We start from the raw sequence: 20,784 nt of genomic DNA on the forward strand, positions 1-20,784 counted from the left end.
GAATCCAGTTCGAGTATAGCAATGTTCGCACTCGATTCTACTTGATTACATTCCTAAGTCGAACATCCTCAAGAAAACCACCTTAATTAAGGAAAAAAAGTGTCAGTGCCCTCCAACTATTAGTCAGGTGAACTTTTGGTCCCTCCAACAATTAAGAATAAACTTTTAGCCCCTAATCTATTGAAAGTGCAAAATGTTGGACCTTCATTAAAGTTCAACAGTTAAAATCGATGAAATCCAGCACCACGTGAGATGCACACCAAAACACGAAGGGTATTTTAGTCTATCAAGCAGTCTTCTACTTAGTAAAAGAAGGCTTCTTTCTTCCAAACAAAGAGCTATAGGAAGAAAATGTCCATTGCAGCCGAAGAGTTTCTACTCAAGTTTTTTGTTGCATGTGGTTGAAATGGAAAAGCTTTAAAACTTATTCCATATATAAAACAATTTCTTTTTTTTAAGGAAATATATAAAACAATTTCCAAAGACATAAAAAAGTTACTCTTCAAATCAGGTAAAATTTACGTCTATCACAATTTGATCCAATTAAAGCACCACTTAGTGCCTTCAAGCAAGACAAAAAGGAAATTTCAAGTAATTCTAGTCCGCACATTTTACTGTAAGTCCACAAACTTAGGCAACTAATTACTTCGTCTTCAAATGATACAGAAGGGTGAAGAGTTAAAACTTGCTGATTGATTGAAATCTAAACCAAAACCAGATACCGCCATAGTAATCAAAATGCACACTATTTGAACTGCCAATTGACTCTAACAAGACAAAGTTCCTAGCCTCAATCGAGCCACATCCACTATAGGGAGCATCAAGAATGCACACAACGCAGCCGATTACAGACCCAACTGCTGATACCAACATCCCTAGTCTCAAAACATGCGAAATGGGAGATCTTCTGCAATTTGCCAACCATCGACAAAGATCTATCCATGTGGATAAAGAGAGCTGTGCACTAATGATGATAGTCAGCAAATTGCAGAAGCTTCGAACCTCTTGTAGTAGAGAGAGAGAGAGTGGTAAAAGACAACAATTAGATCAAACCGATTTTTACTTCCTTTTTATTAGGTGGAAGACAGCTCGTGGACTAAAAAGCTACCCCCTCCGTCCCACTTTAATAGTCCTGATTTTTTTTCTTCACATAATTTAAGAAAAATTAGTTAATTTTGTTGGAACAATCAACTTAGGTAGCTATTTTTCTAAAATACCCTCACATTAATTAGAATACAACTTTATGAAAACTTGAATTGATGGTAAAAAAAAAGAATCAACTCTCATTAAATGAGATAGGTTTATAGTAAAAACAACCTATATTAAATAAGAATATTTTAAAAAAATTAAAATATAACTACATTCTTCAATTAGAGAGTGGATTACAATTTGAAATAGACGAAAAAAGAAAACAGGACTATTAAAATGAGACGAAAGGAATATATTAACTGCTGAACTTAACAAAAGATCCAATATTTTGCACTTTCGATAGATCAGAGATAAAAAATTTACTCTTAATTGTTGATAAATCAAAAGTTCACTTGACTACTAATTGGAAGCCACTCGGACCTTTTTCCCCCCCTTGATTAACACACGTTGATCTCCTAAAATGCGAAAATGAGTACTTAACCATTGCGTCGAAATATATTATATACATAAAACAGAAGACAGATAAAGCAACATTTGAAGTCTTTCCAATCGAGGTTCAACCTATAATGCACTCCAAATAATTCCAGACCCAAACTCTCAAAGGCTTCCGGGATCAATGGAGTAGATCTACTCCTAGTTTACCATAACAATATCCACGCGTAATGGCATCACAAAAGTCAAAACAACAAAAAGAGGAAAACATTAAGTAAATGATGGAATAGTCAATAATTCTTGACGTCAATCAGTAAGCGGATTTTTAATGGGACTCTCTAAAAGAGGATTTGACCATGCAGGTTAATTACACGATGTCAGAAATATGCCTGATTTTTATCAGCTCAAATCGTCTCTTTCATTTTAAGTCCAACAAGTCGATTCCTACAAAAGAGAAATAAGGCAAGTTCTACTCTAAACTTCAAATTAATGATAGTTGATACATCTCATTTCCCGTTAGCTGATGAGAAGATAATCTGCTTCCTGTACGAACTTGTCAGCTGCTGTTGGGGGCAGATTATGTCGAGATACTGGTTTATGGACCTGGGCATGAGTCTCTGCTTCATGCTGGAACATCTTTACCATCTCTTGCAATTCCAATTTCTTAATCTCAACCTTCTCCTCGCTGATGGGATTTTTTAACCCAAAATAGAGCAATCCAATCACTATTAGCACAATACCTAAGAAAAAAAGTACGCCCGAAAACAGCCCAAATGCATATGGCGTGTTCGCAGCTCCAGGAATCCCATCAACATTGATTCCAAATAAGCCAGTGATAATGGTAAGCACAAGGCCACATCCACCAAAAACAGTCAAATTATGCGTGACTCTAAGGCTTCTATCCTGACGGTCAATGAAAATAGACGAAGTTCCCATGTCAAAATTTCTAAAACTATTTCCCATGTTAGGGAAATAAATGAAAAGGATAGAAAAATGGCAGGTGATTGAGTATTATATCGTTCCTATCAAACAGTTAAAATAGAAGAGTTGTTTCAAATATCTATTATCAATATTAGCTAGCCAAATAAAATATGTCAAGTCTAAGAGCTATAACTGAAAATTTGGTCATTTGGAACTTACTAAGAACGGAAAAAAAAAAGGAAAAACAAAAACAAAAAAGAACATGAGATAGCTTAGAAAGCCTAACAGTTTTCTCTGTTGATCTAATGTAGAACGTTCCATTAAAAGAGCAATTGACTTAACCATTGTTATGTCAAAAAATACATTTATTTTTCGGAGGATGGTCTTCAAGCAGACGAAGCCATGGAAAGGAATTTAGATGAAGACTAAGTTTGAAATCCATTACTTCTAAAAAGAACTAAAGGGATGTAAAGATTTCGAGGAACACTTAAAATCCACTGTTAGATACGACGTCATAGGCTAGTTGTATTCACAATATCTTGTACTAGAAACCAGTGCACAAGCCATGAACATACCTGCAACCATGCACGAATAGTGCTCTGCATGACATCTTGGATGGTAAACAAACGGCCTCGAACTGCTTCTTGCTCTTCAATCATCTCCCTTGTACTCTTTCTAATTCCTTCTAGCAGACTTCTAGCTGTATTTCCTCTCAAATGCTGGAGAAGTTCAAACACAATCTCCTCTCTTGCATGAAGTGACCATTTCACCCTGATGACCTGGAATTCTGGAAGATGTAACCAATGACAGAAAAAATAATGTCGCTGCTAAGCTAATTCTAACATGACAAGCTTGTTGCCTTTCAGACCTGGGCGTGGGGGAGAAAAAGTAATAAGCAGAAAAAAATGACCCTTTTTGAGCTACAGCATGGAGCTTTACTGTTCCAACAATAAGACCAAACACCAAAGAAAGTTCAAAGACACGAACCGAACCAACAAAGATGAAGATATATATATAAAGACAAAACAACTGTTTTAATACAGTCATGAGTTCATGACAATAACATCTACAATATATAGAAAGCCAGAGAAGGAGGTTAAGTATTAATTTTCCCATCAATTTTCAAACTTTTAAACCTCACAACTAAAGGTAAAATGGTACCGCCGTCGTCTCTTTTTCAAAGCCATAACTAGTATCTTTTTCTTATCAATCTCTTTATTTAATTTGTACACGCATAGCCTGTGCCTCCCCCCTAGAGTCTATAAAGTATGTCACAGACGCTTTCCCTCTTAAGTTAGTAGTTACAATCAGAATAATAAATTTCAAATTAGATCATTCATCACTTTTAGAAAAGAACTAGAGCCAGAAGGCAAAGACGCTCATTCCTCTCAATGCCCTTCTCCAGAAATACAAGTAATTCAAGAGATACATATACGCTATAGGGTTTGCTGTATTGCAGTCAATAATGATAACAAAAATGCATACAATTTTTACAATTTTTATAGTACACAGATATATATATATATATAGAACCCTTTTTAGGGAAATGATATTAGCACTCCAAGCATAGCCTCTGGCACTCCATCTTTGACTTTTATAAGTTGAAAAAACATTTTTATCCTTTTTCTTCTACTTCTTTGATCTATTGCTTCCCCGCACCCAGTCCTAAAATGAATTCTTTTGCCTCGTCACTTCTTCAATTACCCAAACCTCCTTGAATTCTTCTCTGTTGTAATATCTTCTTCTGATTAACAGAATTTACGCAAAACCCACATCCCAATCCAGAAAATTTCAAATTCCCTAAACCAAAACATTTCAGTGGCCCCATCCAATATTTAGCCAAAAGAATCTCGATGTTCATTGCCCAAATCAAATCCACCAGTAGGAAATAAATTAATTTCACCCACTCCATTGAATTGGACAAACTAGCTCATTTTTTATGAGTATAGCTCAGGGTCTTTTTTTTCGGTTTTTTCAATTATGCAATGGGTTTGGCTAATGAGTAGCAATTTTTCTATCGTCTTGTAGGCCTTGGAAATTCATGGGGCAGGGAAGAGAGACACGGTAATCTATACTACACCAATATCAATGTCAATGATTTGGGTTAACTCTCCATGATTGGGATGTGCTTTGCGTAGGAACATAAGTGTCTAGGTAAAGTTTGGTGTGGCTTTAGTTGGGAAAAGATGATGGGAGACGGAGGGTAAAAGATATGCTAGTTTGTAGGTGAGAGGAAGATGGTGCAATTGGAAGTGTCTGGAGCCAATGATGGTGAGGACTTCTGATGCGGTCATTTGAAGGTGGAGTTCTAGGGGCAAATTTGTCTTAAAAAATTTAAAAGGCAATGTTGGAGTGCCAATATCACTTGCCACCTTTTATTTTAACAGAAAAACATCTTTACATATAGATAGAGACATGCACATATGCACATGGCAATACAAGTCTAATAACTTTTTGAACTGCATAATAGGACATCTTCTTTCCTAGCTCTTACAGTTTAATCTGGCAGTTAAACAGGATTCTTCTGCTTCATTTTTCAGTGCTCAAATATGATATGCCATTTGTTTCCCCCACCCGGTATATGACGGAAAGAAATAGCACTCTATACCTTTAGCAGATTTACTGGTATACCTGTGTTGATAACTTTCTGATTTCTTGGTTCAGAATTATGCCGAAAAGATTCAAATCCTCATGGTTCCTCCTGATTACAGGACAATTGTTTTTCTTAGAAAAAAAGCAAGCAAAAGAGTACCAAAAATATTCAAGAGCAAGAAATTAATACCTGTTCATAAATTTCAATTCCACTTCATCAGCCACACCAAATATCGATTTTCGGAACAATCTAACAATAGACAAACAAATATTCCATATTAACATTTCCAAAAACTAATTGGGTAAGAGTTGTGTGGTTGTGCATCATGCTAAAACATAGATGGCTACTTTTCTCAAGAGTTGAAGATTAATTTCAGTGGTATGAAGATGGACAAGTGGAGGTCTTTGAAAGAAGGTAGCTGCTAAAGTTCACAAAATTCTATTACTTCTTTTGCCTAGAATTACAGGGGATGATTTCCAGCAGGAAAGAAAAGCAGGAGCACCAAAATCAACAAGAATTAAAGATTAACAACGACAGAGAATGAAAGGCTTGGCAAGAATAATTTAACAGAAAAGCTAATTACTTCACAATTGCAGTTGTTGGTAGCTGGTCAAAGGACAGTAGTTAACTACTTACTTTTACCAAATTGGTGTGTTATTTAACTCATGAAATCATCAAATCACCATCAAGCAAATAGGTACTCAGTGGAATCATCAGCTAACAGCATTTTTAGTTATTTAAACCATCAGGCTCTAACATAAGAACCTGGCAGAAATTTGTGAGAGCGAGTAGGAAAAGCAATATTTAAATTAAGCAGCTAGATGGTAATTATTCTGTTGTAATTACTCATCACACCAGTATGGTTGCAACTGTATCTCTGTGTGTGTGTGTGGGTACGTATGTGTGTGTGTATGTATATTTTTTAGCTTCAGAATCTTAGAAATTCACCATCAATCTTGGCACCGTCAATTTAATGGTCAGTTTACTGCATGCATGGTAAAGGGGCCACTGTAAAGCCTGATTGGGGAGTCAAAGATCTAGCTTTCCTGCTTCCTGCAGCTATAACTATGTCAGGACCAAATATTTAAACTACTAGACATTCTAGACATTATATAGCACTTTCTCACTCCTCTACCCTGCAAACTCAAAATAACAACTGTAAAACCTTGTCTTCATCACTCATCAGCACTTTGTATTGAATCTATCAGCCAAACTACCCCTTTTTCTCTTAAATTAAAAAAGTGATCACCAACCTTGATAAGATGAAAAACAATATATATATATAGCGTGCTTCAAGAAGGAGATCGGATTTGACTTAAACTGCTGCCACTTTATTGTCTTTTCATCTTTTTCTCCTAGATTTCATCACATGACAAGATAAGGATGCTTGGGGTTCTAGACTCTTATTACGTTCCTTATTATTGAAGCAATTCAATGTACCAAGAGTTCCATTATACCACAAAGCAAAACTGCAGAAATAAAACCATCAACTACAAGCTTGCAAGTGTATTTATAAATTTCATTAATTTAAACTTATGTGGCTGAGAGCCCTCACAGCCCAGGCACAACGATGCAATTATCAGGGGCGATTTGCCCACTTAAACTACTTTCCTGGTTGATTGCATCCTCTCTTATGCGCACTCATGTGTCCAACTTCATGTTCAGGAAAAAGAAGGAATAAAGACTGACATCTAGAATTCCCTTTATAATCATGCATCTACAGAATGTCATCTAGAAATCCACTGAGAGTAGCAGCTCTAACAGGATAGTAAACTATGAAAAGATCAACTAACCTGTCATCCCATCGAGCAAGACGGCAAGCTAAATGTGCAATAACTTCATGTACTGTTTTTGGAGCATTGTAACCACCAGCTACAAGTAGCTCCTATAAATGGAAAAGTATAATCCCGTTCAAGATAAAAGATGCTGAACTACCAAAATGTCCCAAGAAGTGGCAAAGACACTAACAGTTGTAAAGCAAATATTGTACCACGAAGGTTCATAAGTGAGTTCAATTAGGACCTACAAGTAGTTCATAGAGTGCATCCTAAAGCTATATTTCTGGGTCTCGCATGCTGATATTGAATTCCGGTATGTCTCTAGGTGTCTAATTCATCAACCATCTAAAATGGCTACGGGACAATTCTAAAGAATCGGATACAGATACGTGGGTTCAGCGGACATTCTAGTAAATATGAGAATAATATTACACTTCAACCATTCAGCAGACAAACAACAGTACTTTAATCAATACACAGTTGCTGGTAGCTGACGATTGGAGAACTTAATTGATTTCTGAAGCCATAGAACACTAGCAAATCCACCGAATTATCGTTTTGTCGCTTATCATCATTGTAAAGTAAAAATACACTAGTGCAGCAAGGCATACTCCATAAGTCAAGCACCCAATTTAAGGGCAATGGTGATATGGGTGTTCAGTGCAGGTAAATGAAGAGACTTGAGTAACATAGGCAGTGCTGTGAAGTGTCAAGAACATATTCCACACTAGTACCAGTGCTGTGAAGTGTCGACAAGGGTTTGGTGGGGGTTATAATGGTCCGAATAACATAGGCCAGAAGCTTGTGGAAAATCCAATTTAAGCCAATCGTGATACCTTTCCTGCAAGAAATGGGAAGCAAGTTATACCCCCCACACCTCCTGACAGGGGACATTATAGCGGAAGACACCTATACTATGTCGGGTCAAATGTTAGGGTCCCTCCAAGTGTGTTTGAATTGTTGTTAAGAACATAGATATGCAACCAAACCTTGAATAAGAGGACTCGAACATCTCAACCATTTAGGAGTTTATGGCTTTTCTGTACCAAAAAAACTAAAGAATATTTGGCATAGTGCTGTAGTGGATTTATAATCAAAATCAACTAATATTAGAATAGAAAGATCACTTAAAAGACTCTTGAGGTAAAACAAATATACCTGAACTTCTGTGATGCCCAAAACATTGATTCTTGATGCAGAACCTTTCACGTGCAGAGCAGAAATCAGAAAGTTATGTGTTTGCCAAGAACGAAGAACTATGGGTATATCATCTTCATCAACATATGGATCTCCTGCTGATTGCCCCAAGAGCTCAAACAATAGGCCCCCAGCCACCCTAACTGGTACCTATAGAAGTTTAAAATTTTAATTAGGTTTCCATGCATTCTGGGAAAAAAGTTATTCTTATTAAACTTCTTAATCTTTTCCATCATACAAAAATCATCCAACACTTATCTAAACTTGGCCTTTTTTCCATTGTTGGACATGGAACAGGAAACAGCTCAAAGTAAAAGCTGAAGAATCAAAATTCCTTTTACTTAACACCAAGAGAATTCAAGGAATTAACATGTTTGACCAATCATATTACTTTTTTCATAGTATGCCCCTGGACTAATTCTTCATGGTATGAAGGTAAATCTTGCACCTTGTCTAGCAAGTCTTTTGTCCTGTGTGTTGAACATGAAGCATCATCATTGTTTTGTTAAATAATTTTGCTAAGAGAATATAAGTATTCTTGTGAATAATAAATTAGTAAGGGTATTCTTGTAAATAGTTTGTTAGGTTTGTACTCCTATAAATACTAGTTGGTCATTAATAATACTGTGACTAGATGTTTTCCTTCCAAAATACCTGTTCTCATGGTATCAAAGCAAAAGTCCTAGGGTTAGGGTTAAACATCTAGCAAAAGTCTTGTTCACGCGATATTGGTCATCGCGTGTTGTTCACGCGATACTGTTCATCGACTGTTCACGCGTTACTGTTCATCGCGAATTTTGACTTCTTTTTTGTTTGAAGTGCTATTCGCTATGATTGAAAGTTTTGATAATGCGGTTACCACTGACCAAGTTGAATCAAGTTCTTCAGCACATGGTTCCCAAAAGACTTTTACTATATCCGAGGAAGATTATGTTAAATTCCTACAGTACCAAGCTACAAATCACGCATCTCTTCCCTCTATTTCTTTAGCACAAAAAGGTAATGACTCATGGATTATTGACTCCGGGGCTACTGATCATATGTCAGGTACCTCTAAAAATTTTTCTAATTTTCAAGAGTCTACTTCCTTCCCTCATGTTACTTTAACTGATGGATCTACCACTAAAGTTAAAAGACTAGGCACTGTAGAAATTAACCCATCTCTTCTCTTCCGCTGTCTTCTGTTTTTTACGTACCCAATTTGCCCTTTAATCTAATGTCTGTTAGTAAGCTCACTAAATCTCTACAGTGTTCAGTTACTTTTTCTCCTGATTTTGTTGTCATTCAGGATTTGAAGACAAAGAGGACGATTGGTGGAGGGTGTGAGCATAATGGTCTTTATTTTCTCAACTCCAATGGTCCGATTGCATGTCCTGCTACTGTTTCTCCTCTTGAAATTCACTGTCGTTTAGGTCATCCGTCTTTACAAAATTTGAAAAAGTTGATTCCTACTTTGAGTCAGTTGTCTTTGTTAGAATGTGAGTCTTGCCAGTTAGGAAAGCATCATCGTGTTTCTTTTGCTCCTAGAGTCAATAAACGGGTTTCTAAACCCTTTTTGTTAGTTCATTTTGATGTTTGGGGTCCTTCGAGTCACTTCAAAGTTAGGTTTTAAATATTTTGTAATCTTTGTTGATGATTTTTCAAGAGTTACAGGGCTTTATTTAATGAAAGATCGTTCAGAACTATATTCCATTTTTTGTGCATTTGTTACAGAAATAAAGAATCAATTTGGTGTGCCTGAACGTATACTTCACAATGATAATGCGAAAGAATTTTTTTCCACTCCTTTTAATACCTTTATGACTAAATCCGGTATTATTCATCAGTTCTCTTGTCCTCACACCACAACAGAATGAAGTTGCTGAAAGAAAAATTGGACATTTAATCGAGATTGCTCGGACACTTTTGTTGCACATGAATGTGCCCAAACAATTTTGGAGTGATGCAGTTCTAACTGCATGTTATTTAATTAATCGCATGCCATCTAATATCCTTAGAGGCCAATTACCTCACTCCATTCTTTTTCCTCATGAACCTGTGTTTAAATTACCTCCTCATATTTTTGGATGTGTGTGTTTTGTTCATCAGCTTGCTCCCGGGGTGGATAAATTAGATCCTCGTGCTATTAAGTTTATTTTCTTGGGATACGCACGAGCGCAAAAAGGGTATAGATGTTGCAGTCTAGTTTTAAATCGATTTTTTACTTGTGCTGATGTTACTTTCTTTGAATCCACTCCATATTTTATGAAACGCGGTATGTCTTGTGAGTTAGACCAGTGTTCCTCTTTTTTCTCTCCTGTTTTATCAGTTCCTTCCTCTTTATTACCTAAGTTATCTAGTCCATCAGATTCCATAGCTCGATTATCTCGTCCTAATCTTCAAGTTTATTCTCATCGTTCCATGGTTGAGAAAGTTCCTGATATGCTATGCACTTCACCAATTAACTCTCAATCTTCAAATCCAGGTATGACGCCCTCCTCTGAGTTAGATCTTCCTATTGCTTTACGCAAAGGTAAGAGGCGTTGTACTTCTTATCTTATTTCTAATTTTGTTTCTTATTCTCATCTCTCTATGTCATATTCTTCTTTTGTTGCTTCCCTTGATTCTGTCTCCATTCCTAAGTCTATTACCCATGCTCTTAATCATCTTGGTTGGAGATTAGCTATGCAAGAAGAGATGTCTGCTTTGGAACAAAATGGTACTTGGGATCTTGTCCCTCTTCCTTCTGGTAAGCCTGTTGTTGGTTGTAAATGGGTGTACACTATAAAAGTGCAGTCTAATGGTTCTATTGATAGATTGAAGGCTCGTCTGATAGCTAAGGATTTGCTCAGGTGTATGGAATAGACTACTTAGAAACATTTTCTCCTGTTGCAAAGATTACCTCGGTTCGTCTTCTTATCTCTTTGGCAGTAATTTATAATTGGTCATTGCATCAGTTGGATGTGAAAAATGCATTTCTACATGGAGATTTGGAAGAAGAGGTATATATAGAACAACCTCCTGGCTTTGTTTTTTAGGGGGAGAATTCGCGGTTGGTTTGTCGTTTGAAAAAATCCTATATGGACTAAAACAGTCTTCGAGGGCTTGGTTCGGCCGGTTTAGTAGTGTTGTCATGGAATTCGGTCTGACAAAATGTGGAGTAGATCACTCTGTATTTTATCGGCATTCTAATGTTGGTAAAATTTTATTAGTTGTTTATGTGAATGATATTGTGATTACAGGTGATGATGTTGTGGGGATCCAGAAACTTAAATCCAATCTGCAGGCAAACTTTCAAACAAAGGATTTAGGTCATCTACAGTATTTTCTGGGTATTGAGATAGTTCGGTCTAAATATGAAATTTATTTATGTCAAAGGAAATATGTACTCGATATGCTGAGTGAAGTTGGAATGTTAGGTTGCCGACCTGTGGATACTCCTATGAATCCTAATGTGAAATTAGTAGGAGATCAAGGTGCATTATTAGATGATCCTAGACAATATTGAAGACTTGTGGATAAATTAAATTATCTCATTGTAATGAGACCTGACATTTCGTTTGCAGTGAGTGTTGTGAGTCAATTTCTTGATACCCCTCGTACTAGTCATTGGGATGCTGTTATATGGATTCTCAGATATCTTAAGAGTGCTCCTGAAAAAGGGTTATTGTATCAAAATCATAGACACACTGATATTGAAGGATATAGTGATGCAAATTAGGCTGGTTCTGCCTAAAATCGAAGATCGACTACAGGATATTGTGTGTTTGTTGGTGGTAATTTAGTGTCATGGAAGAGTAAGAAGCAAACAATTGTCTCCAGATCAAGTGCAGAATCTAAATACCGCGCTATGGCTCACACTGTGTGTGAGTTAGTTTGGTTGAAGAGCATGTTACTTGAACTTGGATTTGAGCATAAACAGCCTATGAATTTAGTGTGTGATAATCAGGCGGCTGTTCATATTGCGTCTAATCCAGTGTTTCATGAAAGGACAACATATTGAAGTTGATTGTCATTTCATTCGAGAGAAACTGCTTAACGGAGTCATCAAGACATCTCATGTACCGTCTGTAGATCAATTGGCTGACTTGTTTACCAAGAGTTTAGGGGGCTCTAGGGTGAAATACATTTGTAACAAGTTGGCTGCTTATGATATATATGCTCCAACTTGAGGGGGAGTGTTAAGAGAATATAAGTATTCTTGTGGATAATAAATTAGTAAGGGTATTCTTGTAAATAGTTTGTTAGGTTTGTACTCCTATAAATACTAGTTGATCACTCATAATACTGTGACTAAATGTATTCCTTCCAAAATACCTGTTCTCAAATTTAAACAGTAAAAGCTCTCCCAATAGCCAACCACTCAGAGCTTTTGTTGGTGAGTATTTTTCTTCTCAATGAGACAAGAAGGATGACAAAGTTTGCTTCAAGAGCAAAGCTGCGAATTGAATAAGTAAGACTCATGTCTAGACAATACAAGATGACATGCGTCATGAGACATGAAGGATGAGAAATTTTGCTTCATGTGCAAAGCTACAAATTTTATGGCTAATATTCATGTCTTGACAACAGGTAAGAATAAGAGGTAGTTGATATGCTTGGTAACAAGTAGGTCTGTCAGAATATTAAATCAAGTTAATGAAGGAAATGTTGTAGATTAGGCAAGGGAAAGCACTTGTGGCATCATATTTTGTTTTTTGTACCTAGGTACTGCAACACATAATAAGACTTTCTTGTAAATGGGATACAACATCCATGAGTACTTCATTATTGAGATATTTTCCATCGTCATGGACTTTATACTTTTAAATTAGCTTCCAGGTGTAATCTTGACATATTAGCAAAGGGAATGGATTGCAGCTGCTGATAATATTTTCTTTAGAATAGGAAGATTCTCATCTTGTGCTGCTAGAGCAGTCTTTTCCATAAACTCCCTCCTTTCTATGTACCAAACGATCTTGTGATCTAACTTGTCTGCGTCAGACATGGGCAGTATACTGATGATGACTAGAAACTCAACTCACTAGACAAAAACCTAGTATTTTCTAAAGAATCTGCATTTTTCCTTGTGTGGATTCAATAATGGAATGCTTCAGCTATTAGCTTATGTAGCAAATCAGTAGCCTATCCAAAAACACCACAACATCTTCATACATGAACAAGCCCATTGAAGGGAAATAAGGCAGTGCACCGTGATTCCAAAGTGTGACCATTGCAATCAAGTGTGCTGGTCAAGTAGCTTAATAGTCTTCCAGCCCCAGACTAATATGTGCAGAGTTTTTCCTCCCCCCCCCCCTTTTCTCTCTCTTTGTTACCAAATATTGTGCATTCCCTAACTACAGATCATTAGGCCAATTGATCAAGCTTTATCGAGATAACATCAATAAATTTCAACTACAACATCTTATGCTAGTTCAGCATCAACTCATGTACTCATCTACTTACCATCACCATCAGTTGCATTTCCATGTTCCTCACTACTATTACAAATATATTCCTCCCTATAACATCAGCAAATAAAAGTATCATGTCAAAATCATCCAAGATTGTAGTCTGCAGAGAAACTGAAAAAAGGAGAAGAATAGAGTAGCAGTCAAATTCCTAGTGGAGCACTAAAAACTTGGTCGCATTAAATTTTCATGGATTAAATGCACTAAATTTTCATGGATTACGTGTCTTAAATTGAGAAAATGAGTTAGAGGACCCTATTCAACAGTTTATATTTTACTGGCATGGTTTGATAAATAAGTTTCACAGTCAATTAGTTAAACAACCAAAACAGCATGTCTGACATATGGTAATTTATATAACCATACAATCATTACCAGTTACTTATAGTGCTCAAAAATATTGGCCAAATCACAAAACTTCATACGACAGCATACAAGTTGTGTTTTGTTGATATCAGTTCATTTCCCCATAGATATTGGATAAAGTATGCAATCAGGCAGAAAAGCAGGATCATTAAGAAGTAAAATAACTTGCATGCTAAATAATTTATCTACCTCATAAAGGAGATGCTTCATCCGGTCACTTATTAGTCGATTTTCATCTCTTAATGCAACAGAAATTGCAGGATGCAGCCACTGGGCACTTTTGAGCCATGCATCTACACATGGATGCCCTGCAGCAACATGACACCACCATGTGGGCCCAGCTTGACGCTCCCAGTAAGGAGCAGCTAAATCAGCAACTGTGAGGTCCTCTTCATCATCCATCAAATCAACTTGCTGTTCAGACCATCCAGCATCAATTTGCACAGTTTGAACAAGTTCAGAAATTCTAGCCCATCCAATTGGAATCCAATGACTACCTTCAAACCTTTCCACAGAATGCAAACAGTCTGGTTGCAAGTTTGGTCTATCTGCATCACTATCCAAAGCACCATTCCCGGAAGCACCAATCTCATGAAGAGTTGCTGGATCTTTGGAATTTATCATGCTTTTTCTCTGAGCAGGAGGTTCAACCCCTCCATGAGTAGGCATGGGTGTAGTGACATTCCCAGTGTCTACTTGAGGGATTGACAAGATCTTGGAATAAGATTTTGACCGTACTGATCTCCTACGCCCCCGCACAAATTCAAAAGCACAAATAAGTCCATCCGTCCAAAGCTCACTCCCTGGCATGACATCCTTATTGTAGCGGGTTTTGTGGCCTTCTGGCCTCTTTGTTGAGCTGCCCAGGGAGGAATGGTCTTCACTCATTCCATTCATACTGTATTCCATAGAAATCAGATATCGAGTTTAAGCGAGAAACTCCACAAAACTGCCAGCACTGGGATGGTGAGGGATCAGAAGATGTAAAAGAGCTATCACCCAGCCTATATGGAGACAAGCTCTAAGATGTGGGCAAGTAATTTAAAAACAGCCACATAAAGGACACTTGTGAGAACGACTTATAGTGAAACTTGGCAGGATAATGGCATTTCACCATAGCCTATAGAAAAAGGTAAAAAACAAAAAAAAAAATTATGCATTAACAGCCTTGAAAATCATCAATGGAATTTTAACTTCGTTTATCAGTTTTCCAGGAGTTCACAATAAAGAGCACAAACAACAGACAAAGTAATGGGATGCCCAGAGACAGGACCATGAAGTAGGCAATGAGTGCTGCTAACATCTAGGTCGTTTTGTTTGTTTTGATGTCGAATAATTGCCCAGCATCGGATTCAATGCTGTACATTCAATCCTCTACAAATTCAAGCATTTTATCTTTGTTTATTATCTGACTTTAATGAAACATACAGGAGATCAAACTCTCAAGCTCCACGCTTATCATGGCTCAGTTGAGTCAACCATATCGACACTTGCAAAACATTCTCAACGGTGCAAACTTAACAGGTAATCACAATCAAGCCCAGGGAATAAATGCTTTTGACAAGCTACCAAATGAGATGTAGCATCCACAGATAGATAATTCACTGGTTCTGTAAACCAATAAAAGCCAAGGACTTGAACCTAGTAAGCTAATATCAATCCACTCATTGCTAATCAGAAGCAAGAGGTACTGCACGCCCAAAATTTTCCCCTACAGGTATCATGCATTGGGATCATCACTCTCCAAAGGCATAAACCCTCTAAGATAATCCAAAATTTGAAGAAATACCTTTCATCTCAGCTCGTGCATGCAGTTCTCATGAAAACAAATCTCTATACTTGTACTCAAAGAAAACAAAAAGAAAATTCCAGTTGAGACTTCCTCAGTGACAGAACGAAATCCAAATGCACCGAATTATCATATTTACTCTAAACTAGAGTGAATAATGAAACCCAAAGGACATCTATCACACAACTAAAAGCTACTCAACGTAATTTTCTTACCAAATCCTACTTTATCAAAAAGTTGATTTCTTGTTTTACCTTTTGTTTAGACCATATGCAACACCACCCCTATCAGCTAAATTAACAATATCCAACTAGTAAACATTCGACTCAACAATTTTCTATTCAACCATTGTCTCGTTATCTAGGGCAATCTCTATTCAGTTACTTGTTGAGGTAAATATTTATTTAAATAATATACAGTGTCTAGTAATTTTCTTCTCTTTGTTGTTATTTGGCCATGAAACAGCACAGGTAAAGCCTCCACAACTCGAAGAAAGTTGCTCGGTTTGTCCATCATTCCCCCTCTTCAAATTATCCTCAAATGTCTCCTTTTCTTCCCCAGGATTTCTTTGCTTCATGAATTAGCTCTTTAATTTTATACCAGTAAACAGATTCCACCCAAAAAAAAAATTTAAAACCCACATTTCTATTTATTCAATCATTCGAATTTCGTTAACTTCATTAGCTTTCATTCAGTTTCCATAGCTACATATCCTATTGAATGATAAAAAGAAGGGGGCAAAAAAAAAAAAGAATAACAATATAAATTTAAAAACAATCATATTGCTATTTATTTACTTCATAAAACCTAAAATATCGTGAACAAACAGAACCCCAAAATAATCAAAACCTCAGATCAATCCCTTTCAATGAATTAGGCAGGAAAAAAAAAACGACAGAATAAACGACGCCGCACGCAGATACACGCGGACAAGTGTGTGTCTGTGTGTGATGTTACATAAATATTTGAAGGAAATTTCCCAAGTTAATAAAATTCCGTAGAAAAGGAATTAATTACCAGAGAATTAGAGGTCTGAAGATGGACGGAAGAGCAGAAAAGCAGTGAGCATAATTCTAGAAAAAGATTGAAAGAGCCGAAACACACACACACACACGTATTGTTTATGAGTGTGAGTCAAGAATGCTTTCTCCCCGTTTTGCTTTTTGGATATATTTTGTCATTTTGTAATTGTTGCTGGGTAAAAAGTGAGGTACAAGCATGTAAAGGCCAAGTAATGTGCACCTCTATCAATTTTATTTTTGTCAAATTAATAAATAATTTTTTTTTTTAAAAAAAAGAAGTTTTAGTTTGGAAATGAATATTTTCCAATTTTATTTTTTCAAAAAAAAAGGCTTTAGTTTGGAAATAAATCTTTTCCATTTTATTGCTATCATGGGAATGTTTAAATTAAAGTTCAAATGGATCAATTGCTTTTATGTATTTTTATACACAAATGGATTTCAAAAAAAAAAAAAGAAAAGAAAAAAATTTAATGTGTATGAGGTCGGCTTATTTCTCAAAATAATCCCAAAAATTAAATTTGCTTAAAAATGGGGGTATTTGGAATGTTTTTCTAATATTAACATCATCGAAACAGCAGTGACCATTTTGTTTTTTATTTTTTTCATGTGTCAACATGGTATTCGACACAATTTTTTTTAATAGAATGTGTCTACCAGACTCAATTTTTTTTTTAAAAAAATTAATATATCTGTCACTGCACAAGCTTATGCAGCGACAGAAAATTTTATTTAAAAAAATGTTGTTAAATGCATTTTATAAAAATAATAATTTAAGACATATTTTAAAATTATGTGTCTGTCGTCACACAAGGTTGTGTAGCGACAAATACTTGCGACCCGGGCCTTGGCACCCCAACTCGATCCAAGCACGGTAAATGCGCGGAGGAATCCAACAGCTCAAAGACTCGAACCTGGGACTTAAAGATTCACCAGGGGAGGTGCCGCCACTGGACCATTCACGCGGGGCTGCTTTATAGCTATTGGATGACCGAAAAGTTCTATAAATAGCTCCCTGTTCGATGATCCACTTGCATAATGATTACTCCATCAACGGCTAGCCTTGGTCGACGGGGCCCTTAAAAAAAATTAGAACTGTTAGATCAACAGCATTATAGGTGTTGAATGACCCAAAAAGTTCTATAAATAGCTCCCCATTTGATGATCCACTCGGACCATCCTCATTTTTTAGAAATTCTTCTCTCTTCCTTGTCTTTCTATTTCTATCCTCTCTTTGTACCTATTTCTGTATCTCTACCTCTCCGCTCTCCATTGCCTTTCACTTTTAGGTGTGCCTTTCACTTTTTGTTATTCTGCTGAGTGAATTATTAAAATATTATTACTTTTATTATCTAATAAATTAAGTATAACAATATTATTAAATATTTCATCACAGTCAGTCAGTCTTTCACTTTCCATAGTTAGTCAGCGCATTTTCAAAGTTTCTTGCCTGGAGTAGCATATTTACAGCTTTAAAAGTAAGTATTTATTTCAGTTACACTAATATGTATATCCTTGCCTATCAAAATAATAAATAAATTTTAATTTTGTAGATAATCATGATTATGCTACTTACGTGAATTTGTAAACATGATAATTATATTAGTTTTGTGGATAAATGATTGTGTCACTTACATGAATTTTTAGTTTGTGGCTAAGTTAATAAATAATTTTTAGTTTTGTGGATAATCATGCTTATGTCGAATTTGTAAACATGATTATTATGTTAGTTTTGTGAATAAATAATTTCTAAACATGTTTATTATGATATTTTGTGGATAAATGATTATGACACTGACATGAATTTTTAGTTTGTGGATACATTAATAAATAATTTTTAGTTTTGTGGATAATCTTGATTATGTTATTATAGGAATAATAACATGCCCTAGTATAAATTATTTATAAATCGTGATTTGGTAATTGTGATCCTATTGATATATCTGTATAATGGTTGTACATTGCTATAGAGGAGAACACTATAGTTTTAGAAGGGACGTATCAATATATTGAAATTAAATGTGTCAACAACTTGTTGAAGAATGAAAACAATTTAACATTATCCTGTGAATAGTTATTTATTTCGTACAATTACAAATGTTAAAAGATGTACCGAAAAATAATTGTTACATTAGAAGGAAAATGTCAGCAGACATCGCGTTTGTAGTTCAGTTTTATTGCGAAGGAAAAATAGTATCAACCAGTGGATCATTTCCATACAATCCTCCGTAGTGCAACAAAACTATATTAATGAAAGAACGAATAGGTTATGATGAGTTGGTCGATAGATTATACACTTACATGGGCCTAGATCGGGATGCTTTCAAGTTGCATCTGTGGTTCAGGAATTCCATAGGTATAGCTGCTTTTGCTGAGTTGCAATTAAAGTCTAACTATGGCATTGACATGCTGTACCACACGAAATCATTATCACTTGAAATGGCATGTGAGATCTATGTGGAGAGATGGGCATGCGTGGGAATTTGATCCAAGGGAAGCTGGAAGCATGCACGGGGCACGAAGTGTTTGAGAGATGGGCTCCAGTTCTACGGCCGACTTTCCTAAAATGGAGATGCTTGTAATGAGTCCTCCAACCACCATACTCGAAAGTGAGGGCATAGACGTCGAACTTGACTCCGAACCTAAATCGGAGGAGGATGACTCTAGTGCAGATGTCTTCAAGTATGATGGTTCCAATCGAGCAGATGCGAATCCAGTTGACGAGGCATGTCCTAGTGCATCCTGCCACTTCATTTTGAACTATATCTCTAATAAAGTGAAGGTGTCGATGCCGTGATGGATTTTGACCCCACGTACAGACGAAATGTGGAGAAGTTAAATGTGTGGGATGAACACACCAATTGGGTATGGTGTTTGAAATAATGAAGTATGTGCAACGAGTCATTAAGTTTTGATCAATCAAGTACAACATGGAATATAAAGTGAGGGAAAGCAACCATATACCTGGTTTGTTTGTTGCAAGTCCCGCAACGCCTCGCCACCCTGTAATTGACAGTTGAGAGCAACTTTGTGGTATACCACAACATGTAGAAGATTGTAGTAACTCTTGTGAGGGAGCATAGCTTTGTTCGTGTCTCCAACTACAACGACCACAGTCAGCTGAGTTCCAGCATCATTGCCATTTACATTATAAACCATATCGACAACAGTCCATTTTTCTTGATCAAAGAAATTCAGATGGCAATTAAGCGTGAGTTTTACACCGATATGTCCTACAAAAAGGCTTAGTATGCCCGCGACACGTCATTGATATCATGTATAGCAATTGGCCTCCATAGCTCAACTCCCAATATATATGCAGGAATTAGTTACGGCAAATCCAAGCACGATTGTCGTTTGGGAACACTATCCACGTGAGGATTAGGGGTGTTTCGCGAATCGAGCGGCTCGAATACGAGCTCGAGTCGAGCTCGAGCTAATTAAGTCGATCTCGAGCTCGAGCTCAAAAACATTAAGTTCGTTGGCTCGCGAGCTTAATTATATATATATATTTTATTTTTTATTTTTTATTTTAATAGTAAAATTACATATATATCCCTAATATTTTATTATTTGTTAAAAAAATTATTGTTTTATTCTTTTTTTTAAAAAAAAATTATTTTTTATTTTTAAAAAATAAAATAATAATAATATTTTTTTTATTTTTAAAGCTCGAGCTCGACTCGAATTTGACTCGAGCTCGAGCTTGATATTTTGAGCTCGTCGAGCTCGAGCTCGAATTCGAGCTTCACAAAATTAACTCGAGCTCGGCTCGATTAGCCAAATCTCGACTTGAGTTCGGCTCGTTTGCACCCCTAGTGAAGATGATGTACTCGTCAGTTAGCATATTCAGACTTCGACGCATAACGGAAACAACCCCCTCGTCTATATCCCAACTCCCCCTATTGAAACTTTCTGCACACCTCCATGTATTCCTACATTCAATTATGACTTTATTACTAGAACTACTCCCATACCCATGCTTGGCTACATGACAGGTGAAGACTCTTCCCTGGTAGTTTCTCTTCCCATACCTGAGTGACTGTAGTTTCTATAAAATCTACCACACAAGAGAGCACATTAGAAATGTGACTACTCTACCACTCCATGC

At 36.4% G+C, this 20,784-nt stretch overlaps 1 protein-coding gene across 4 annotated transcripts; it reads right to left on the reverse strand.

Moving 5' to 3' along the window:
- Positions 1-1,846: 1,846 nt before the first annotated feature.
- LOC113748454 lies at positions 1,847-16,802 on the reverse strand. Of its 4 annotated transcripts, none has more exons than XM_027292022.1 (8): positions 16,672-16,802; positions 14,055-14,763; positions 8,032-8,220; positions 6,889-6,980; positions 5,285-5,344; positions 5,134-5,203; positions 3,078-3,281; positions 1,847-2,484 (listed from the first exon to the last, which is right to left on the reverse strand). In XM_027292022.1, exons 2-8 carry the CDS (start codon positions 14,760-14,762, stop codon positions 2,098-2,100), a joined length of 1,710 nt encoding a protein of 569 aa, XP_027147823.1. In that variant the 5' UTR covers position 14,763; positions 16,672-16,802; the 3' UTR covers positions 1,847-2,097. The 4 variants fall into 4 exon arrangements, with proteins under 4 accessions (XP_027147823.1, XP_027147822.1, XP_027147821.1 ...); XM_027292021.1 differs by having other exon boundaries at positions 14,055-14,869; positions 16,672-16,801; XM_027292020.1 differs by having other exon boundaries at positions 14,055-14,886; positions 16,672-16,801.
- Positions 16,803-20,784: the final 3,982 nt, after the last annotated feature.

This window comes from Coffea eugenioides, chromosome 9, assembly GCF_003713205.1.
Source record: "Coffea eugenioides isolate CCC68of chromosome 9, Ceug_1.0, whole genome shotgun sequence".
Taxonomy (NCBI): Eukaryota; Viridiplantae; Streptophyta; class Magnoliopsida; order Gentianales; family Rubiaceae; genus Coffea; species Coffea eugenioides.